The 24,316-nt window shown below is 44.6% G+C and overlaps 1 protein-coding gene across 4 annotated transcripts in view; it reads right to left on the minus strand.

The window, feature by feature from the left end:
• Positions 1-24,316, minus strand: part of SPMIP3 (sperm microtubule inner protein 3) — a 50,454-nt gene that overhangs the window by 25,701 nt on the left and 437 nt on the right. For 2 of the 4 annotated variants that reach the window (XM_077998168.1, XM_028849241.2), the window contains exons 2-4: positions 24,023-24,199; positions 17,498-17,737; positions 5,000-5,068 (exon numbers count right to left, since the gene is read on the minus strand). In XM_077998168.1, the coding sequence (XP_077854294.1) occupies positions 5,000-5,055 (56 nt within the window). In that variant the 5' untranslated portion in view covers positions 5,056-5,068; positions 17,498-17,737; positions 24,023-24,199. The remainder of the gene's footprint in view (positions 1-4,999; positions 5,069-17,497; positions 17,738-24,022; positions 24,200-24,316) is intronic. The other 2 variants (XM_028849240.2, XM_077998172.1) reach the window with 1 other exon arrangement.

Genomic DNA, 24,316 nt, shown 5'->3' on the forward strand with positions numbered 1-24,316 from the left:
TAACCAGTTCTTCTCATGTTATGCAAATGGCACACCTGGTCCAACCAATCTTTTGTGCCCTACGTAAACCAGACCTCAAACACCACCTCCTCAAGCTCATCTATAAAACCTGTGCTTCACCAGGGGCCAGAAGACCCATTGGGCCTCCCTCTCTCTGCAAGAGAGAGATTTTCTCTTTCTTTAGCCTATCAAACCTCCGCTCTTAACCTCGCTCCTTGTGTGTTCACGTCCTTGATTTCGTTGGCGTGAGGCAGTGAACCATGGGTCGTACCCCAGAAAAATGACGCTGCTTCAATATCATCCCACGCAGGATGGGCTGGCCACACGGCTGCCTCTGGATCTTCAGAGACTGTTTCGATCGAAGTTTTAAAAATCTATTTAAATCACACATGAATTCTGTATCTTTGATCTTCTACAACACACTGAATTTAACCCACTTAAAGTGATCTTTTCAGGAGTATCCTGCGTTCCACAAACCAATGCCACACTCAGCCCTTCTCTGAGTGACAGGCCTCCAGCCTGTAGCCAGGGGATGGCACCAGTAAACAGTTGTATATAGTAGGTTTTTTCTTTTTTTTCTTTTTTTTTGAGAAGGAGTCTGGCTCTGTCGCCAGGCTGGAGTGCAGTGGTGCAATCTTGGCTCACTGCAACCTCCACCTTCCCAGGTTCAAGCAATTCTCCTGCCTCAGCCTCCCGAGTAGCTGGGACTACAGGTGTGTGCCACCACACCCCGCTAACTTTTTATATTTTTAGTAGAGACAGGGTTTCGCCATGTTGGCCAGGATGGTCTTGATCTTTTGAACTCATGATCCACCCGCCTTGGCCTCCCAAAGTGCTGGGATTACAGGCATGAGCAGCTGCGCCCAGCCAATATGATTATGAATACAAGAATTTTATGTGGCCACTGCTAAGTGTGAACCATTTAACATTTACTTTGATTCAGTGTCCCTGCTGATTTTAATCTGGTTTTCCATAGCATAGCTCTGAGGCTTGGGCATTTAAGGATGAATTGGATACATGCTTGTGCAAAACCACGCAAGGGCAGGCTCAGGTGCCATCAGTCACCAGGGGACAAACCACACATAAATGACTGGATAATTTTGCTCACTCATTCATTTTAATGTTTTCAACAACCGTGCCTACAGGGCCTACTGGGAATGATAATCTGCAAGGCAGAGGTCATGATAGTGAATTGCAGAGAAAAGGAAGTAAGCCCGGCCCAGGGGGCTAACCTGGAGATGCAGCAAAGTGCACTGACCATAAGCACAGACGTGAGTTTAAGATCCATGTCCGCCAGTCACTGGCTGTGGGATCTGGGACAGTCATTTAACCACACAGTGCCTTGGTTCCCTCATACGGAACTCACAGTAGTGAAGGTTAAAGGAGTTCAGATGCACCTAGGACAGTGCTTGGCACAGAGTAAGAGCTTCAGAAGTATTTACCATTATTATTCTGGGGGTGGCGACAGGCAGGAAATAAAGAAACAGATAAAATAGGCCAGGTGCGGTGGCTCACGCCTGTAATCCCAGCACTTTGGGAGGCCGAGGCGAGTGGATCATTTGAGGTCAGGAGTTCGAGACCAGCCTAGCCAACATGGTGAAACCTCGTCTCTACTAAAAATACAAAAATTAGCCAGGTATGGTGGCGGGCGCCTGTAGTCCCAGCACTCAGAGGCTGAGGCACAAGAAATCGCTTGAATTCAGGAGGCAGAGGTTGAAGTGAGCCAAGATCGTACCACTGCACTCCAGCCTGGGTGACAGCACAAGCCTTTGTCTCAAAAAAACAAAACAAAAAACCAAAACCCTTTCCTTCCCGAAACCCGGATGAGGAGGAAGCAGGGGAGAGAGGAACAGAGCTGGCGCCAGTATTTCCTGATTGTCTCCCCAGCGGCTTTGCTCTTTCTGGGTGTGTTTGAGATCTGTTTTGTTCACTGTGGGGCCTATTTAACTCTGGTCTCCTCTGGGGAAAATGGAAACAAACCTCTACTGGCCACTCCTTCCTGGTGCTCTGTGGTGTCTGGACCTGGCCTGGAGTCGTGGGGGTTTGGGTGGAACTGAGCGCAGCAGGCCCTGGGGCCCCTGGAGGCCTAAGGCTGGGCTGTCTTCAGCTCTCTGGGGCTTGTCCTCAGAGCCGCACATGGGTCGGGGGGCAGGCACACTGACGGCTCCCACTCTTCCCGCACCTGAACTAGTCTCGGTGCCCCCACCCTCCACCCATAGTGCTCACCGTGGGACAGCTCTTGATGCCTTTCCTGACCTGCCAGCACATGGGTCCAATCCATCAGCAAGTCCGTGCATTCCCCCTCCAGGCTGGATCTCCCATGGGACGGCTTTTCTCCAGCTCACGGCTGCCCCTTGGCCCAGATCACCATTGCCTCCCCCTGCTCTCTGCAATAACCCCCACTGTTGTCTTCAGACAATCTGTTCTCAGAGCGAGCTTCATAAAAAGTAAATCAGATCAGGGTCCTCCATTGCATAAAACCCTTCAACCCATTGCGTGTGTAATAGCGTAAAACTCAAATGTACTGTTGTGGGCCACAAAGCCCTCCAGGAACGTCTCCTGCCTCTACCTCCCCACCCTTCTCCCAGCTCCAGCCCCCGTGTCACCGTGTCATGGCGTCTTTCATGACTCAGGGCTTTTGGACCTGCACTTCCTCCTCCCCAGACCACTCCCTTCTCCCGCCCCCCTACCCCTATCACCCAGCATCATGCTCGGCTGTTAACTGCTCAGAGAGCTGTTCCCTGAACACCCTGGCTAGAGAAGGCATTCTCCTTCTGCCTGCCTCTCCGCCTTCATTATTCTCTCTCACACCCTTTTTCATTTCCTTTATAGCCTTTATCACAACTTCCAATTATTTTATTTGTTTCTTTTTCTCTCTTTTTTTTTTTTAATAGACAAAGTCTTGTTCTGTTGCCCACACTGGAGTGCAGTGGCACGATCTCGGCTCATTGCAACCTCCGCCTCCTGGGCTCGAGCGAGTCTCCTGCCTCAGCCTCCTGAGTAGCTGGGATTGCAGGTGTGTGCCACCACGCCTGGCTAATTTTTGTATTTTTAGTAGAGATAGGTTTCACTATGTTGCCCAAGCTGCTCTTGAACTCCTGACCTCAAGTGATCCACCCGCCTTGGCCTCCCAAAGTGCTGGGATTACAGGCACGAGGTGCTGCGCCAGGTCTTAAAAGCAAATTCTTAAGGTGTACCCAAGAAGGACACATCCATCCATTCACTCCTTCTGTAGTTTCTGGAAGAAAGACTTCTCTTTTTTGACCAAACATGACTAAAATAACTCAATATTAAAATAAACATTACGGGTGTGTTGTGGCTCACACCCGTAATCCCAGTACTTTGAGATACTAAGGAGGATTGTTTGAGGCTAGGAGTTCCAGACAGTCTGGGCAACATAGTGAGACCTGGTCTGTACAGAAAATTTAAAAATTAGCCAGACAGCTTGTAGTCCTAGCTACTCAGGAGACTAAGGCAGCAGGAAGATCAGCTGAACCCAGGAGTTGGAAGATCATAATCCAGCCACTTCACTCCAGCCTGGGCAACAGGGCGAGACTTTGTCCCTAATAAATAAATAAAAATAAAATAAAATAAACATGAGGCTTGCTCAAAGCCACGAAGCCAATGGGGCTACAAGAGGCTGACGCCCAAATCACAGTGTGAGGTTTCTGTCACAAATTTATAGCTACTCCACTTCTGCAGACTCCATCACAGATGGTGAAGGGAGAGCGGGGTTAGGATTTACAGACTCATCTGATATCAAATTTAGTACAACAAAACATATCTAGGGCTTGTTATTCTTGTGCCATAGAGGACCTTGAAGAAAGATTGAAACGGCTCCTTAGTTTCCATCTGTGCTGTCAGCTCTCATCGTGCCGAAGCACAGGGGCAGTTTGTTTTACCCCAAGCAGAGTAAAATGGTCCGATCCAAAATGTAGGCCTGCGTGGCTCAGACTTCTCAGTAAAGCTCTTCCCAAGCAAAAACCAATATCCTTCTGGTCTTTTGGGAATTTGGAGTTGCCTGTTTGCTTGGATTCTGCAGTGAGTGTGAGGTTTCTCTTTCTCACAACTTCCCTAAACCCAAAGTAGAGGCTAGAGCAACTCTGTGTTGGATGCTAATTCACCATGTTGGCTTCTGATTAACCCCTTTTATTAGCCCATTTTCCTATTGCTATGAAGAAATACCTGAGACTGGGTACTTTATGAAGAAAAAGAGGTTTAATGGACTCACAGTTCCACATGGCTGGGGAGGGCTCACGATCATGGCAGAAGGCAAAGGAGGAGCAAAGGCACATCTTACATGGCAGCAGACAAGAGAGTTTGCTCAGGGGAACTCCCACTTATAAAACCATCAGATCTCGTGAGACTTATTCACTGTCAGGAGAAGAGCATGGGAAAGCCCCACCCCATGATTCAATTACCTCCCACCAGGTCCCTCCCATGACACGTGGGAATTATGGGAACTACAATTCAAGATGAGATTTGAGTGGAGACACAACCAAATCATATCACCCCAGGCCTCTAAGATTTCCAGTTTCTCTATAGTTCCTGGTATCAGAGCAGGTACTTACTGTAAGTTCTGCCCTTCGGCCAAACAGCGTTGGTGTTATCATACTTCAATTGTCCCCTACATCCCTTCTGTATCACTCTTTCCCTATGGTATCTAAACCCTGGGTCTCGGGGGTAATGGTGCAGACATCCACCATCTCATCTCACTGCCACCGAGACACATATGTGGCTTCTGTTCATAAGACCCTGTTAAATATTTCTTTGTAAGAAACTGGATTTATCAGTCTCTTTCTTTGGCGTCTCAGCTTCCTCTGACTTTTGCTAGTGGGTTTGCATAGACCTGCTCATCAAGAAACATCCAAAGAGCTTCCCTAGAACTCCCTGGCAGTGGTCTCTCAACCACTGAGCAGCAGGATGTGCAGTTCTAACTCCCCAGGCACCTGGCTGCCTGGCCTCAGCCCTGGAGGCAGTGTCTCTGGAAGAACTATACCTTGGCGGGATCAGTGGGCGACGCTCAATAAATTCTCGTAGTCGGATGGCTGTCATGATGGATGGGAATCTGAAAAAAATATGTAGAGTAAAGGATCATATTGCCAGTTTACACATAGTTCCATGGGTGAGCTATCTAGTACCGCAAAGTCCATCTTGAAAGAAATCGGTAAAAATATTTGACATGGTGGAAGGATGATGCTTACAGGCTATTTAGGGAAGGAAATACAAGATTAGTAAAGGAGCAAAAAGAAATGGCAAGCATAAGGCAAATACAGATATGCTTTTCTTTAAAAATCAAAGGTAAAAAAATTAAATAAGTATAAATCAATAAGAAAATAAAAAGCAAAGGTACTGCGCTAACGTTAGCTGGGCATAGTCTCCTGTCTCACCTCATTGTTCTTTTGTTTTTGCTTTGATCAGTTGTGCCTTAAGATCCTGTCTCATTTCTTGCAAGCTAAGCACAACATTTCCCAGAGTCCCTCACGACAAGAATCCCAGCTAGGAGTGAGAGCCCTTTCATCGGCTGTGCTTGCTTGGGATTTGGAAGGTGGACGTGAGGCAGAGGCTGCTGCCGTGATCTCTACTGGCCAGCAAGGTTGTGGAGACATAGCACTTCTTTGCAGCAAATGTCCAGTGTCTCATCTCCAGCTTTGGGGCAGACAAGAAGCAACTGTTGTGAAGGCAGTGGCTGAAGTCTGTGTCCCAAGGTTCAAATTCCAGCTTCCTGGGTGGCAGAGGCGGTGGTGTTGGGAGTAGGTTCTTGAACTCAATACTCCTGGAAGCAGCTTCCTGATCTGGACTGACATAGCTTTAGCGGTGATGGGTCAGTTTGGGGGAGATGTTCCAGATGCCTCCTGGGGGCCCCACCCAGAGCCTGTTCCTCCAGCCCTTCTGAGGATTTTTTTAAGCACTTCATTTTGTATGTTAACCCCTTTCTGTTTCCCACACTGATCCTAGACTAAACATGTATGTTGTTTCTAGTCTAAAATTTCTTATCACATTTTTTTTTTTTCCCCACAGGGCCTCACTCTGTCACCCAGGCTGGAGTGCAATGGCACAATCTTGGCTCACTGCAGCCTCCACCTCCCGGGTTCAAACAATTCTCCTGCCTCAGCCTCCTGAGTAGCTGGGATTAGAGGCACCTGCCACCACACCCAGCTAATTTTTGTATTTTTAGTAGAGATGGGGTTTCACCATGTTGGCCAGGCTGGTCTTGAACTCCTGACCTCAGGTGATCCACCCACCTTGGCCTCTCAAAGTGCTGGGATTACAGGCATGAGCCACCGGGCCTGGCCCACATCTGATTATTTACTGGAGAATATGGCTTGCCACAAGCAAACTACTACATTTAAATAATCACATAAAGTGGTGAGACCCCACCTCTATGAAAAATACAAAAAAAGAAAAAGGCTGTGTGGAGGTGCTTGCCTGTGGTCCCAGCTACTCAGGAGGCTGAGGCAGGAGGATCGCTTGAGCCCAGGAAGCGGAGGTTGCAGTGAGCCAAGATCACACCACTGCACTCCAGCCTGGGTGACAGAGTGAGACTCTGTCTTAAAAAAAAAAAAAAGAAAAATCACAGGAAAAGGAGTAAACAATGGGAAGGAAAACTGAGTGGCTGGGGGACAAAGGCACACGTTTTACCATTTACCTTAGGAATTTTGCACTCTGCCTATCTATTATGTATGCATAAAGACAAGTGGGCCTGTGGTTTGCACAAACATGGCTAGTGGTGTAGCAGGAGAACATTGGACTGAGACATACGTGACCTGAGGCAAGTCATTTCCCCATTCTCCACATTGATTACAATAGCTCTCTGCAGGGTTAAACGAGGCAGTGATGTGTGCAAGTGTTCCGTGTCCTTGAAAACATCTTTGAGAAAGGAGAAATGTGAGTTCCTATTGACAATCATGGATTATGTATCAAGTAACAGGTATTAACTCCTATTAGCCTCCTAGCAACCCCACAGAGTTTTATCGCTATTTACTCCCAAGAAATTGAGGTACTGAAGAAGTCAAGTAACTTGTATGAGGTTACCAAGGAACCAGGGCTGGAACCCTCTGGCTGCAGAAATATTTATTTAAACTCTTATGCTCTATCAAAACAATCACAAGGCACCCAGACCAACAGCCAACACAAAACTAGGACTGTTCCGTAACCAGGAGACAGAAAGGACTGGAAAAAAAAAGTGTATGATGTCTCCTCCTCTTCCCTTTCATAGACAACGGTTAACTCATTGCCTGCTGGCTGGCTAGCTGCTTTATTTCACCTGAGTGTGTTTTTCAAAGCAACTTGAAGATTTAAAATGCATTACATTATAATGGAATAGCTGGCTATCCAACAGAGCCTAATCATTTATAATGTACTTTTACTGCTGTGATTATTTGAAAAAAAAAGAGAGAGAGAGAGAAGGAAGGAAGAAACAATGAAAGAGAAAATCTGTAAATGCACCTGAGCTCTGGGTTAATTTGATAACCCGAACTCCGAAAGCTTTGTGACTGCAGAGTTTACTTCAGTAGAAGCGATAGGCTGGACAGAAGCGATGAGAGGCTGGACAGAAGTGATGAGAGGCTGGACAGAAGCGATGAGAGGCTGGACAGAAGCGATAGGCTGGACAGAAGTGATGAGAGGCTGGACAGAAGTGATGATTGGCTGGACAGAAGTGATGAGAGGCTGGACAGAAGTGATGAGAGGCTGGACAGAAGCGATGAGAGGCTGGACAGAAGTGATGATTGGCTGGACAGAAGTGATGATTGGCTGGACAGAAGTGATGATTGGCTGGACAGAAGTGATGAGAGGCTGGACAGAAGCGATAGGCTGGACAGAAGTGATGATTGGCTGGACAGAAGTGATGAGAGGCTGGACAGAAGTGATGAGAGGCTGGACAGAAGTGATGAGAGGCTGGACAGAAGCGATAGGCTGGACAGAAGTGATGAGAGGCTGGACAGAAGTGATGATTGGCTGGACAGAAGTGATGATTGGCTGGACAGAAGTGATGATTGGCTGGACAGAAGTGATGATTGGCTGGACAGAAGTGATGAGAGGCTGGACAGAAGCGATAGGCTGGACAGAAGTGATGATTGGCTGGACAGAAGTGATGAGAGGCTGGACAGAAGTGATGATTGGCTGGACAGAAGTGATGAGAGGCTGGACAGAAGTGATGAGAGGCTGGACAGAAGCGATAAGCTGGACAGAAGCGATAGGCTGGACAGAAGTGTTGATAGGCTGGACAGAAGCGATAGGCTGGACAGAAGTGATGATTGGCTGGACAGAAGTGATGAGAGGCTGGACAGAAGTGATGATTGGCTGGACAGAAGTGATGAGAGGCTGGACAGAAGTGATGAGAGGCTGGACAGAAGCGATAAGCTGGACAGAAGCGATAGGCTGGACAGAAGTGATGAGAGGCTGGACAGAAGCGATAGGCTGGACAGAATAATGCAGGGTATTCAGGGTTCTTGCGCTCCCAACAAAGACAGCCCCAACTATCCTTTCGAAGATAGAGTGAGGGCTCAGTGCCTAGAAATTCTGAATCAGTCTTGTACGGGAATAAATTGGTCATGGGTTGCCATGCTTTTTTTGGATATATAGGAGATGAACATATTTATGGGGTGCATGTGCCATTTTTATACAAGCATACAATGAGTAATGATCCAGTCAGGATAATGGGGGTGTCCATCACCTCAATCATTTATCATTTCTTTGTGTTAGGAACATTCTAATTCCACTTTTTAAGTTATTTTGAAATGTAGAACAGGCCGGGTGCGGTGGCTCAGGCCTGTAATCCCAGCACTTTGAGAGGCCGAGGTGGGCAGAACACTTGAGGTCTGGAGTTCGAGACCAGCCTGGCCAACATGGTGAAACCCCATCTTTACTAAAAATACAACAATTAACCAGGCATGGTGGCGCATGCCTATAATCCCAGCTACTCGGGAGGCTGAGGCAGGAGAATCCTTGAACTCAGGAGGCAGAGGTTGCAGTGAGCCGAGACGGAGCCACTGCACTCCAGCCTGGGCAACAGAGGAAGACTCCATCTCAAAAAGAAATAAAAATAAAAAAAGAAAGAAAAAAAAAAGAAATGTACAATAAATTACAGACAATAATCACCTGTTGTGCTACCAAACACTGATCTTTTTTCTTCTAACTGTATTTTTGTTCCATTAACCATCCACCGTTTATCCCCTCTTCCCCACTCCCCTTCCCAGCCTCTGCTAACCATCATTCTACCAGCATTCTACTCTCCATCTCCACAAACTCAATTTCTTTTCTTCTGCAAGTTCAAATTTTTTCAAGCTCCCACATATTAGTGAGAACAGGCAACATTTGTCTTTCTGTGCCTGGCTTATTTTACTTAATATAATGTCCTCCAGTTCCCTTCATGCTGTAAATGACAGGATTTCGTGCTTTTTTTTTTTTTTTTTTTTTTTTGAGACGGAGTCCGCTCTGTCACCTAGGCTGGAGTGCAATGGCGTGATCTCAGCTTGCAGCAACCTCTGCCTCCCAGGTTCAAGCAATTCTCCTGCCTTAGCCTCCTGACTAGCTGGGACTACAGGCACCTGCCATCATGCCCAGCTAATTTTTGTATTTTTGTAGAGATGGGGTGTCACCATGTCTTGGAACTGCTGACCTCAGGTGATCCTCCCGCCTCAGCCTCCCAAAGTGCTGGGATTACAGGCATGAGCCACTGTGCCCAGCCAATTTCATGCTTTTTTATGGCTGAATAATATTCCATGCATATATATCTCTCTCACATTTTCTTTATCCATTCATCCATTGATAGACACGGGTTGATTCCATAGCTTGGCTATTGTGAATAGTGCTGCAGTAAACATGGGAGTGCAGATGCCTCTTTGATATAACAATTTCCTTTCTCTTTGATATATACCCAGCAGAGAGATTGGTGGATCATATGGTAGTTCTATTTTAATTTTTTGAGGAGCCTCCACACTGTTCTCCATAGTAGCATTCATTATTGCCTGGCTTTTGGACAAAAGACATTTTAAGTGAGGCGAGATGATATCCCATTGCATTTTTCTGATGATTAGTAACGTTGAACTTTTTTTTTTTTTTTTTTTTTTTTTTTAGACTCACTCTGTCTCTAGGCTAGAGTGCAGTGGTACAGTGGTGTGATGTTGGCTCACTGCAACCTCTGCCTCCTGGGTTCCAGTAATTCTCCTGCCTCAGCCTCCCTAGTAGCTGGGACTACAGGCATGCATCACCACGCCCAGCTAATTTTTTGTATTTCTAGTAGAGACAAGGTTTCGCCATGTTGGCCAGGATGGCCAGATTCACCTTGTGATCTGCCTGCCTCGGTCTCCCAAAGTGCTGGGATTACAGGCATAAGCCACCATGCCCGGCCATGTTGAACTTTTTTTTTTATACACCTGTTGGCCATTTATGTGTCTTCTTCTGAGAAATGTCTATTCAGATTTTTTGCTTATTTTATTTAATTAATTAATTAATTAATTTTTTGAGATGGAGTTTTGCTCTCATTGCTCAGGCTGGAGTTCAATGGCGTGATCTTGGCTCACTGCAGCCTCCGTCTCCTGTGTTCAAGTGATTCTCCTGCCTCAGCCTCCCAAGTAGTTGGGATTACAGGCGCCCGCCACCACACCCAGCTAATTTTTTGTAATTTTAGTAGAGGTGGGCTTTCATCATGTTGGCCAGGCTAGTCTTGAACTCTTGACCTCAGGTGATCCACCCACGTCGGTCTCCCAAAGTGCTCAGATTACAAGTGTGAGCCACTGCTCCTGGCCCTTTGGCCCATTTTAAAATCAGATTTTCTTTTCCCTATTGAATTGTTTAAGCTCTTTATACATTCTGGTTATTAATCCCTTGTCAGGTGGGTAGTTTGCAAATGTTTTCTCCCATTCTGTGGGTTGTCTCTGGTCGCCATGCCATGCAAATGTTTTTAGAGGAATGCATTAGCAGTGGTGGTTGAGTCCAAGTCAATGCTCCTACGATAATCAGAGGACCTTGTCTGGGAGTGGTTACCGATCTTCAGAGAATTTCCTGTACCTTATGTAAGGGATACCAAATCACATTTTTTTTTTTTTTTTGCCGTTAATCATAATCTCTTGGACACATAAAGAAGTGTAGTTTGCGATAAGATATATCAGTACATTTTATTTTAGTCCATCTTAAAAAATATAGCCACATACCAAATCCAAATGTAATAACTCAAGTATGAACATATGGTAAACTTACCATCATTTTCATAGTCACAGCCAGTACTGTACAACTGTTGTTCTCAGCACCAGGAACAACATAACTTTCATCTCCCTTAAATATGTAATTGTTTAGTTGCCTTAATAAAAGACCCTCACTTAGATGTGCCCCAAGTAAAATTCTTCCAAAGCAAACAAAAGTGCTATCTGTACCCTTGCCCTACCATTCACTCAATTTCAATTATGCCTAGGAAATCTTTGAATGTTTTTATTTACCACTGAAAACATAGTATGCCCAGAGTAAATAATGCCATAAGACAATATTAGAGCCATCCATGAATTCTACACGTAAACAACTATTTTCATGTTTTTATAGTGTATATATATGTGTGTGTGTGTGTGTGTGTCTATATATATATATACACACACACATATACATACTTAAATTTTTTTTTTGAGACCGTCCCACTCTGTCACTTAGGCTGGAGTGCAGTGGCACGATCTCAGCTCACTGCAACCTCTACCTCCTGGGTTCAAGCAATTCTCATGCCTCAGCCTCCTGAGTAGCTGAGATTACAGACATGCGCCACCACGCCTAGCTAATTTTTGTATTTTTAGTAAAGACAGGATTTCACCATGTTGGCCAGGCTGGTCTTGAACTCCTGACCTCAAGTAATCCACCCACTTCGGCCTCCCTAAGTGCTGGGATTACAGGTGTGAGCCATCATGCCTGGCCCATACAGAAATATTTAAACCACAGCAGATATTCTATTTTGTAATTTTTAATTTTCTCTTCTTTTCTTTTCCTTTTTGAGACAGAGTCTGGCTCTTTTCGCCCAGGCTGGAGGGCAGTGGCGCGAACTTGGCTCACTGCAACCTCCACCTCCCGGGTTCAAGTGATTCTCCTGCCTCAGCCTCCTGAGCAGCTGGGATTACAGGTGTGTACCGCTATGCCTGGCTAATTTTTTTTGCTTGTTTTTAGTAGAGATGGGGTTTCACCACGTTGGCTAGGCTGGTCTCAACCTTCCGGGCTCAAGTGATCCTCCACCTTCAGCCTCCTGAGTAGCTTGTACTGCAGGTGCATGCCACCACACTCGGCTAATTAAATAATTTTTTTTTTTTTTTTTTTTTTTTTGTAGAGATGGGTCTCACTATGTTATCTGTTATCTAGGCTGGTCTTGAACTCCTAGGCCCAACCAATCCTCCCACCTCGGCTTCCCAAAGGGCTGGGATTACAGGCCTGAGCCGCTGTGCCTGGCCCTATTTTATATTCTTTGTTTCTCATTGAACAATATATCATAAAACTTTTTCCACATTGCTAGACTACTTTTTTTTTTTTTTTCCGAGATGGAATCTCGCTCTGTCGCCCAGGCTGGAGTGCAGAGGCACAATCTTGGCTCACTATAACCTCTGCCTCCTGGGTTCAAACGATTCTCCTGCCTCAGCCTCCTGAGTAGCTGGGATTACAGGCGCACGCTACCACACTTGGCTAATTTTTGTATTTTTAGTAGAGACAGGGTTTCACCATGTTGGTCAGGCTGGTCTCGAACTACTGACTTCGTGATCCATCCGCCTTGGCCCCCCAGAGTGTTGGGATTACAGGCATGAGCCCCCTGTGCCCGGCTGAGTATTCTTAATTTTAATATTTCACATTCCTTTGTGTAGTTTAGTGAGGGCCATCCACCAGTCTATTTAACATAAGACTCCACTCCACCCCACTTCTGAACTCCTTTTCCCTGCCTTTACTTTGTTTTTCTCCAAAACACTTTTCCCCATTTGCCATACTGTACGTTTACTTATGTATCTTATTTATATTTGTTTCACCCTGCCCTCATTAGAAAGTAATCTCCATGGTGGTTGCAGTAGCTCATGCCTGTGATCTCAGCGCTTGGGAGGCCAAAGTGGGTGGATCGCTTGAGATCAGGAGTTTGAGACCAGCCTGGGCAACATGGCAAAACCCCATCTGTCCAAAGGATACAAGAATTATCTGGGCAGGTGGCGTGTGTCTGTAGTCCCAGTTACTTGGGAGGCTGAGACGGGAGGATTGCTTGAGCCTGGGAGGTGGAGGTTGCAGTGAGCTGAAAAGACGCCACTGCACTCCAGCCTGGGTGACAGAATGAGACTCTGTCTCAAAAAAAAAAAAAAAAAAAAAAAAAGGAAAAGAAAAGAAGAAAGGGCAGGGTTGTCTATTTTGTCTACTGCTATAGCAGTCAGGTCAAAGATAATAATTAGCACATGGTAGACATCTGACAAATATTCATTGAATAACTGAGTGAGTTATAATTTATTTAACCCAATACCCTAATTTTGGACATTTTGGTCATGCTGAACATCTCTATGAATACGTTTCATTCTATTGAATTTATTTCTTAAGGTACATTGCTAAGAATGAGTCAAGGCTTGTGCAGCTTCGTGGCTCCCAGGAGGATTCAGCCACCTCCATTAACTAATGTTGGCCCCCAGACCACTGAGGTGAGACTCTCCGCGCACAGAAATTAAAATTTAACAATACAACTTTTTATCACATTGGTGTTCAGAAGGTGAACCAAGATAAATGAATTAAAAATGCACGTTGCAACAAACTTCCTCAAAGTTAATGTTCAACATGCTGACTTCAGGAACAAATCTGTAAGATTTGTCAACTTTCTCAGTACGTTTTTGGCATTATATAATATGGATTAAATCAAATTTGTACAACATACAATAATAGTAAAGAACCTAATAAAATTCACCCATCTGTGGTAAAATTTCTTAGCAAACTGTAGGGAACCTTCTCAATCTGATAGTGAACATCTACAGAAACCTACAGCTAGCGTCATACATAATGGTTAAGGACTGAGTGCTCTCTTCCTAAAATCGGTAGCAAAACAAGAATGTTTACTCTCATTACTCATATTAAACATAGTGCCGCAAGTCCTAGCCAGTACAATAAGAAGAAAAGGAAATAAGAGGTATACAGATGTCCTTAGCTGCAAATGACATAATTGTCCACATAGAAAATCTCAAGAAATCTACAAATAAATTCCTAAAACCAACAGCTATGCTTAGCAAGATCGTAGGATTCAAGATTAACATGTAAAAAAATCATATTTCTAGGTATAAATTAAAAATTGGAACAAAAATTTAAAACACAACTATTTACAATTGCTTAAAAATGAAATATGTGAAAATCAAACAACACATATACAGGATTTGTATGCCGAAAACTACAAAATGCTAATGAAAGAAACCAGAGAAGACCTGAGAGGTAGACTACATTCATGGACTGGAAGAGAACATAATAAAGATAACAATTCACTGTACAATGATCTGCTTTATCTTAACAAAATCCCAGCAGGATTTTTTGTAGATATACACAAACTTATTCTAAAATTTATTTGGGACTGGGCGTGGTGGCTCATGCCTGTAATCCCAGCACTATGGGAGGCCGAGGCGGGCAAATCACAAGGTCAAGAGATCGAGGCCAACATGATGAAACTGTCTCTACTAAAAATACAAAAATTAACCGGGCATGGTGGCACCTGCCTGTAATCTCAGCTACTCGGGAGGCTGAGGCAGGAGAATCGCTTGAACCCGGGAGGCAGAGGTTGCAGTGAGCTGAGATCCTGCCACTACACTCCAGCCTGGTGACAGAGTGAGACCCGGTCTCAAAAAATTAATTAATTAATTAATTAAAAGAATAAAATTTATTTGGAAATGCAAGAGAACTAAAATAGCTGAAGCGATTTTGAAAAAGAACAACTACCCTCTGGTAGAGAGGGGTGGAGAAGAACCTCAGCCGACACCCACCATCCACCAGACCTTTCACATGGGCTATTTCATCCAGTCCTTGAAAGAATCCTGCACGATGTTCATGATTCCTCTTAGTTTATAGAAAGTGTTAAACCACATGTTTAAGTTCACACAGCCAGGTCTGTCTGACTCCAAGGCTCAAGCCCCTTCCACTGTAGCATCACTGATCGACTGATCCATTCAGCAAAGATTTATTAACCAACTACCTTTGCCTGACCCTGCCAGGCAGCTACAGGAAATGTGTTTAGCAAAAGACACGTGATTTCACCGTCGTGTTGCTTACAGTCTGGTGAAGGAGATAAAGTCAGATATTAATCACAGAGCCACAGAAGTGCATATAAAATTAAAGCACAGTCACTACTAAAACAGAATCCTTTCGTACCAGATTACCTTCCAGGCAGCTGGGTGGCTGCGTCTCCCTCTCCGCTTTCAGAGGTCTAAAAAAATAGACTCTAAGAGCAGACAAGTCACATTTGCTTCAGAAAACCTGGACATTTTCCCTGATATGAAGCATCTGAAAAGCTTTCCTCAAGGAGAATGACTTTCTGAAGACTTGGTTGAAAAACATTTTTAAAATTGGCGTCTATTTTTATGATAGGAAAGAATTTTAAAAAGTGTTGTTGAATCAGACCAGCCATGGTGGCTCACGCCTATAATCCCAGCACTTTGGAAGGATGAGGCAGGCCTTCCAAAGTGCTGAGGTCAGGAGTTTGAGACCAGCCTGGTCAACCTGGTGAAACCTGTTTCAACTAAATATACATACACAGATAAGCCGGGTGTGGTGGTGCGCACCGGTAGTCCCAGCTACTCTGGAGGCTAAGGCAGGAGAATCGTTTGAATCAGGAGGTGGAGGCTTCGGTGAGCCAAGATTATGTTACTGCACGCTAGCCTGGGCAACAGAGTGAGACTCCATCTCAAAAAAAAAAAAAAAAAAAAAAAATCAGTTTGGATACTCCCAGTACAATGTCAAGTGAAACCAGTCACAATTATTGAGCAAATTTAATCAACTTATGGGCCCCCATGAAAGACAACTAGCAAGTTATGAATTAATCTGTCCAGAGAAGGGACAGAGGAAGGATATTCGAGTTAGGGTCCCAAGACTCTGATGTCATATATCTAGTAAGATTTGGAAAATTCAGTGAGTCAATGGAAACCTGTGGAATAGTCAGAAAATGGCATTTGAACTGGTGAGTAAACTGTATCAGTTGATTTTCTGGATGCATTTATTTTATAATGCCCCTTTTCCTTGTAAGTGTTGCATCTGTGCTCATGAAATTAGAGGAAGTTCAGCCTCTGGGGGAAGCAGTGCCCTAGTGACCTGAGGGTGTAGAGAAGGCATGGGTGGGGAAGTGCTTTAGGACTGACGTGACTCACCCTGCTAAGAGCATGACGACCTTTCTAACTGCCTTTGAGCATCTGTGCCTAGAGGCTGTTTAGAAGAGGGCTCGCAGCAACTGAGTTACTTTGTCAGTCCCCTGTTGCTTCTGTTTACTCAGGCAGCCAGTTTTCCCAGTTCAGGAAGGTCGGTTCCCCTCTCCCCTGGTTCTCACCAGTTCTGTAGTGAATTCTGCTGCCTGAATACTCATTCTTTAAGCCCATTCTTCAGGGCTTTGTTCGGGTCCTCCATAAGTTCTCTACCAGGCCTCTCTTCTGAGTTTCAAATGGCCCATTTCCCTCCTCTGAATTCCCAGAGCCCCTGGTAAATTCTCCTATGCATTTTGGTTCTGAGTCTTTTCCTTTTTGGTTTATTGGTTTCTGAATTAATTTATTCTATTATTTAAGAAAAATTAGTGACAACTCTCTGCCAGGCTTTGGATAAGGCTCCAGAAATTCTTCAAACAACAAGACATCTAGGATTTTTGTTGTTGTTGTTGTTCGTTTTCTTAAATAGAGACAGGGCCTTGCTATGTTGCCCAGACTGGTCTCAAACTCCTGGGCTCAAGCGATTCTCCCTCCTCGGCCTCCCAAAATGTTGGGATTATAGGTGTGAGCCACCATGCTTGGCCAAGACATCCATTTTATACAGCACTTTGTCTCTTCAGGTAAAACATGAGCTCCTAGATGTCGGGGACCACTTCGTTTTGGTGGCCATGATCTTCACTCTCTTTGTCCTTCCCTATCTCATTCTCTTGCAAAGTGTTCGCTCTCCAAGGAGTGCTTGATGCATACTTCAGAATGAGTGAATAAATGAAAGAATCAGTCGATCAGCTGACTCAGTGACCTGTTCATCTCGTTAACAGTTTTTAAAACCTAGGTATTCTTGTATCACAGAGAACCAGATATCTTATTAAACATAGGTGTACCCATTTCTGAGAAAAAGAAAAGACACATTGAGTTAAAACTATGACAAGAATTCGAAGTTGAGAGGGATGAGTATTCACGTTCTAAAAGAAATTTTTGCTTTACCAAAAGGCTTGCCATAAAGTTTCTTTATGTTGTGAGTTCCTGTCTCTAAAATATTTGAAATGCAGTCAACCATGTAGTAATGCAGCCACTAAGTGAGGCGAGAGAGGTACAGGCAGGAACAACCACACGGCTCTTACCTGCCTCGGCTGCTGTGGCAGAGACCTCCTTGTTCTTAAAAGTACTCTGAGGCCAGTGGTGATTATAGCTGCCTCCTGCTGCTGGATCAACCGCAGAGTGGCAGTGGCGGGGCCTGGTTCCTCTACATCATTCAAAGGGTATTGTGATGCACGATGGCTTACAAGGTTTGCCAGGCAATGCTTTTCAGGTCTTAGGCTTACAAAAAGTAGAGATCACTTTGGTCTCTAGAGACAGCCCAGCTGCGCATGAAAGAAAGGGCAAAAATTAGTGTGAAAAGGAAAATCATGTAGGCAAATAATCCAGGCTATCTAATCACTAGAGCTTTCTTTTCTGTAAAGATTGTCCCAAGGACAACGTAAGGTGAAAATCTGGGTGGTGCCACACTGAGGAGTCCTGCCCTTTGCAAGCTAGAATTGAGGAAGTATAGTTTGGCACGAGGGGCAGATGAGGCCAGCTCTGCCTTGTCCAAGGCTAGATCAGGCTCCAACCTGCTTCTTTGCAGGTATCAAAGGAGAATTTTAATTATTTAAAAATATGGTTCAAACCAATCCATGAAGTGTCACAATAGCACCACTACGTAGAAGCAAGCCATAACCCGAGAAAAAGAAGTGGCAAAAATATTTATTCTGACCAACCTGTCAAAACCAAACCAAAACCAAACCAAAACACTGGCATTGTCTCTCTTTTTTTTTTTGTGATAGAGTCCTGCTCTGTTGCCAGGCTAGAGTACAGTGCCACAATCTCGGCTCACTGCAACCTCTGCCTCCCGGATTCAAGCCATTCCCCTGCCTCAGCCTCCTGAGTAGCTAGGACTACAGGCGCCCACCACCACACCTTGCTAATTTTTTGTATTTTTTAGTAGAGATGGACTTTCACCGTGTTAGCCAGGATGGTCTTGATCTCCTGACCTCGTGATCCTCCCTCCTCGGCCTCCCAAAGTGCTGGGATTACAGGCATAAGCCACCGCGCCCAGCCAACAGTGGCATTATCTACAGTAGGTTGTCCTGGAAACAGGGACACTTCTCAGTTAAATACAGTCTGCAAGTGAGAATGTAAAATATTTCCATAAGATTCCAGATGGCACTCAGGAGAGACCGGGGCTAGGCTGGGTTCCTGCTGGGAGCTTAGTCTATATGGAACAGGCATGAAATAATGTAATAACAGAGTCTTGGTGACACAGCATTTTGTTGAAAGCAGATAAGCTAAGGAAAACTTCAATATATGAGGACAGAAGCAACAAACTGGAACCACACTAAGAGAAATGATAAATTGGGTCTGATCTGTTGAGTAAGCACCTCACGTCGTTTTAGCTATTAGACACACACCATCTAGAATCTCCATGACCACCATGGAGGGAGATTCTCTATTGAAAATGAAGTATTTCTATTTGAAATGAAGGCTAAGAGAAGCTAAGGAACTTGCCTAACAGTCCTACAACCAGGCTGTAATGAATCTATGATTTGAATCCAGCTATTTGATGTCAAAGGTGTTTTAAGAGTAATAACCCATATTCTTCACTGAGAAAAAAAATGAACAAAAAATTCCCATGTTCTTTATGTAAGATATACCTGTCAATATAACAAAATGTTCAAAGAAGAAAGTTTAAAAATGAACACAGGCTGGGCGTGGTGGCTCACGCCTGTAATCCTAGCACTCTGGGAGGCCAAGGTGAGTGGACCACTTGAGGTCAGGAGTTCGAGACCAGCCTGGCCAACATGGCAAAACCCCATCTCTACTAAAAATACAAAAAATTAGCCGGGTGTAGTGATGTGCACCTGTAATCAGAGCTACTCGGGAGGCTGAGGCGGAAGAATTGCTTGAACCTGGGAGGCGGAGGTTGCAGTGAGCTGAGATCACACCACTGTACTCCAGCCTGGGCAACAGAGCAAGACACTGTCTCAAAAAATAAATAAATAATAATTACAAAAAAAAGAACACAAATCTCACTGGTCAGAAATTATCATTGTCCACAATTGGTGAATATCAGTTTAGATTTCATTCTAGAAATATAAACAGATGGAGGTTAAGAGTGAGAGAGGGGTTTTATAGACAAATAATTTTAGAAAACTGGGATCATACTATATACGCCATGTATATAAAATATAAATATATAATTTAAGTGCATTTTAAAATACTAAACTGAAGAGTCAAACCGAAATTATGACGAATCTACACAGTAGAAGAGGTTGTGTGGACTGCTCATCAGAACGGCCTCTGAACGACAAGGGCTGCTTTTGCATCAAGACGCTCATTGATAGACATTTCTTCAAGCCTGTGCCGTGCTTGGTGACCTCTAACACCTAGTTCTCCATTCCCCTCAGCTTTCAAATGTCCTCCAGTCTCCCCGCTGGGTTTTGTAAATGGCAAAGTTAGTGTTTCCTTAGATAAGCGGCATTGGGATTGTCCTGCAAAATGTGAACACTACACTATTGGTCTATCTTTCCACCATGTCATATTGTCCTTTGACGCTCTCAAAAGGCAAAATATTGCCAGGCCATATTGACCACCATCCAGGTCAGCCTCATCACCTTTTCTTACAATACATCCAAGTCTTATCTTCATGTTTGGAAGCACATTCGTTAAATAACTCTTCCCCAGGATCCACCATTAATTCACTGTTTGGAGTCATCTTCTGTCCACTTAATCTCATATTTCTCCCTTGGTGATGTCAGAGATCTCGGAGACCTTCCTCATCTGCATAGAACCTTTAAATCTTTAAAATAATACATGTCCTGGCTGGGCGCAGTGGCTCACGCCTGTAATCCCAGCACTTTGGGAGGCCGAGACGGGGTGGATGACCTGAGGTCGGGAGTTTGAGACCAGCCTGACCAACATGGTGAAATCCCATCTCTACTAAAAGTACAAAATTAGCCAGGCATGGTGGTGCATGCCTGTAATCCCAGCTACTCGGGAGGCTGAGGTGGGAGAATTGCTTGAACCTGGATGGCAGAGTTTGCAGTGAGCCAAGATCACACCATCGCACTCCAGCCTGGGCAACAAGAGCAAAACCCTGTCCCCCAAAAATAAATAAATAAAAATAAATAAGTAAGTAAATAAAAAAAATTACATGTTCTCATAATTCAGAAAATACAAAAAAAGTAGGAACATTAAAATAGTATGAGATTTTTCAATCCAGAGACTCTACTATTACTATTTGAGTTCATTCAATAGATCGCAGTTAAGATTGGGGTAGGGCGCCACGTGTATTTCAGTTCCCAGGAGGGAGCCCTGGCTAGTTAGCCAGAATTCGTTCTAGGACAGAGCAACTGTGCTGCGTGCTCCTCATCCACTTTCCACCTTCGAACATGGAGCCAACCCGACACGGCAGATTCCCTGCCCTTCCTCTGTCCCCTGCCGGCTCCTCCACCTCTCCAGTCTGAAGGTGCCTTTCAAACAGATGAGCCCTCTAGTCACAGAAAGTACAGGGATCCCTGCAGTGGAAAACGCGGTGCCTTGCCTCGACTCCCCTTAGGGACCACGCTGTGTCCATACCTGCTGAGACTGTAGGTTGCCTCTTGATAACTCACAACTAAATTGCGCTTCAAGAATTGCCCTTAGGCAAAAACAAATAAACAAAACTGATGTCCAAGATGTGTGCTCCCCACTGCAGGCAGCCGTATCCAATGACTTGTCAATATGAGGGTGACAAGGACAAACCCCCTTGCCTGGGTTTGGGACAACTGCGAAGGGTCATCCCAGCTTCAAACTCCCTGTGGAATCAACTGGCTGAGGCAGAGCTTTTGCTGCGTCTGAGTGATTTTTCCCTCTACTCAATCCTGCTGCCTTCGTTCCGTTGTGGAGATAGTTCTTGTGCCTCTCTTCTCCAGTAAACCACCGCCACACCAATCTCCCTGTCAGAGTGTTTCCCAGTGTTTCCTGATCGGAAAGAGCTGGTCTGGGAACGGGCCGAGGATGCAGACTCTAAGATGAACTTCGGGATTCCGTCGCCCACCAGCAGGCTATCAGTAAAGTCCTCCTTACTGGTGAGGAGGAGTAGGGCTGGCCTCTGGCATTCTATAGGAAAGTAACTGTTAAAACTTTCACCTAGGCCAGGCATGGAGGCTCACGCCTGTAATCCCAGCACTTTGGGAGGCCAAGGCGGGCGGATCACCTGAGGTCAGGAGTTCGAGACCAGCCTGGCCAACATGGTGAAACCCCATCTCTACTAAAAATACAAAATTAGCTGGGCGTGGTGGTACATGCCTGTAATCCCAGCTACTCGGGAGACTGAGGCCGGAGAATCGCTTGAACCCGGGAAGTGGAGGTTGTGGTGAGCCGAGATCATGCCATTGCACTCCAGCCTGGGCAACAAGAGTGAAACTCCATTTAAAAAAAAATTTTCACTTACAGTACAAAAGGACAGAGTAGGAGGAGGAGGAAGCAACTGGCAGGTGCAGTTTCTCAGGCATTTGAGAGGTTGGAGAAGTAATTATGAGAGTAATGAAACTGGATAGTTCCTGATGAATACAATCTATGCTTTGCAGTGAGACGGCAAACATCATCATTAATTTAGGCAAAGTGTGAAAGCAGGGCTCCCCCTTTGCAGCATACAGAGAGGCTCTCATTTCCTGCAGCAGGGGGGGCAGGAAAAGATGAGAATTAGACTAAGGATTTAAACACAAGGGTAGTGGGGCCCCCAAGAAGAACCCAGCAAATCTGCTCTACCAACATCATGGCTGAATTTGGAAAGGATTGGTGACCTCAGATGTGGTTGAGGACAAAGAGGTCAGTGCACTTGATAGCTTGCAAACTCAGATTCATCTCTGTGCAGGGTTATTGTTCCTCCCTGGCTTGATGGCTTGAAGATAATGCAGGGGCCATCTCACCACCGCCTCAGGGTTTACCCCATTTCCTCTGCTGGCCGCCAGATGATAATTACATGGAGCAGCAACATGACCTGCAGGGGAAGTGCCTGGCCCACCAAGAGAGGAAAGAAGTGATGAGTCAAAGGAAAATCATCTGAATTTCAGTCATAAGGAAATAGACAAATTCAAACATTCTGCAACATAACTGGCCTGAACTCTTTAAAAATGATAAAGTCCGCCGGGCGTGGTGGCTCACGCCTGTAAGGTGGGCAGATCACGAGGTCAGGAGATCGAGACCATCCTGGCTAACACGGTGAAACCCCGTCTCTACTAAAAATACAAAAAATTAGCTGGACGTGGTGGCGAGTGCCCGTAGTCCCAGCTACTCCGGAGGCTGAGGCAGGAGAATGGCATGAACCCGGGAGGCGGAGCTTGCAGTGAGCTGAGATCGCGCCACCGCACTCCAGCCTGGGCAACAGAGGGAGACTCCGTCTCAAAACAAAACAAAAGAAAAAAACATTTTTGTTTTTAAATTTACAAAAGCCACATTTTGGAGAACTATCTGACATAATATTCTCAATGACAATTTAAAAATGTCTCTTTTTCAGACACTCAATACATAGTGTTTAAGGAGAACCTGCGAGGTATTCATTCCTGTACTGGCCAGCCAGGAGTGAGGAAATTCTAGGAGACGTGGAGACGAACATAGACCAAAAGTGCAGCTCTGCATCTTGGCTATAAAACAGGGCAATAAAACCTACCACATGATGCTCATTCACATCGAGATTACAAGCAGAATGTGACAGCACTGTGTGGTTTGCAAATGTTAGTTATAATTATATAGGACAGCCATAAACCTCAAAAACTATGTAGACTGGGAGTTCTCACTCTGACTCATTAACATAAACTGTCCTTTGGGACAATGGCATATTGGGTATTCTCCTCAAGCATTTTTTTCACTTTCCTCTATTGTAAATTGACCATTTATAATTGTATAATCAAATATTTTATTTAGAAAATTTCAAACTTACAGAAAAGTTGAAAGAATACAATAAGCATTCATGTACCTTCAACCTAGTTTCACCAATTTTTAATATTTTCACCACATTATATATTTTTTTCCTGAAGCATTTGAAAGTAGACATCATGACAGTTAATTCTAAATATTTCAGCATGCATTTCCTCAGAATAGGAACATTTTCTGTTAACCCCAGTCGGCTGTCTCATCTAAGAAAAGTAACACTAATTTTATAATACCTTCACATACACGGTCCAAATTTGAATTTTCATAAATGACCCAAAAAATGTTTTTCAAAGTTGATCTTTTCTTCGTCTCTTTTTTTCAGTGACCTGTGATCGAATCACATTCTATTTGGTTGTTATGGCTCTGGCTTCTTCTAATCTATTCCCCCTCATTCTTTTGTTTGCTTTTCATGATAATAACTTGCTTTAAAGAGTCCGTGCCAGTTGTAGAATGCTGTAGAGTCAATTTTTTTCTCCTTTGCTCATGATTAGATTCTAAGGAAACACTGTGACACAAGTACCGCATGTGGGCATTTGTGGCATACCGTATACCTTTAAAGATCTTATCAAGGACTTAAATAAAGTTCTTTTGGTTTTAAGTTATGAAATAATTACTATTAACTTGATAAAAAGTTAATTTCTTGGAAGGCGGTTTATTGGAGTGGACTATAGAACTGAAGGAAGGATGGGACTTACCATGCCTCAGAGAGGCAGTGCCAGGTCAGGTCTTGGGATCCCAGAAGCAGGGGTTCATGGTCCCTCGGGCACTGCCATTGATATGACGCAGCTTCCATGACACCCTGTCTGTCCGGGTCAGGTCACATAGACACAGCCACCAGGGAAATAAGATCAGGCAGCCACTCCAGCTGCTTTCTATTTAAGAGATGGGACATTTTCCATTGTATGAGGCTTATACAAAAAGGCTTTTCTTGCTTTCTCTATTTGTTTGCCCAGCAGATCAAGAGACAGGAAGTCTCTGAAGGATCCCCC

The sequence above is a fragment of the Macaca mulatta genome, chromosome 1 (genome assembly GCF_049350105.2).
Source record: "Macaca mulatta isolate MMU2019108-1 chromosome 1, T2T-MMU8v2.0, whole genome shotgun sequence".
NCBI lineage: Eukaryota > Metazoa > Chordata > Mammalia > Primates > Cercopithecidae > Macaca > Macaca mulatta.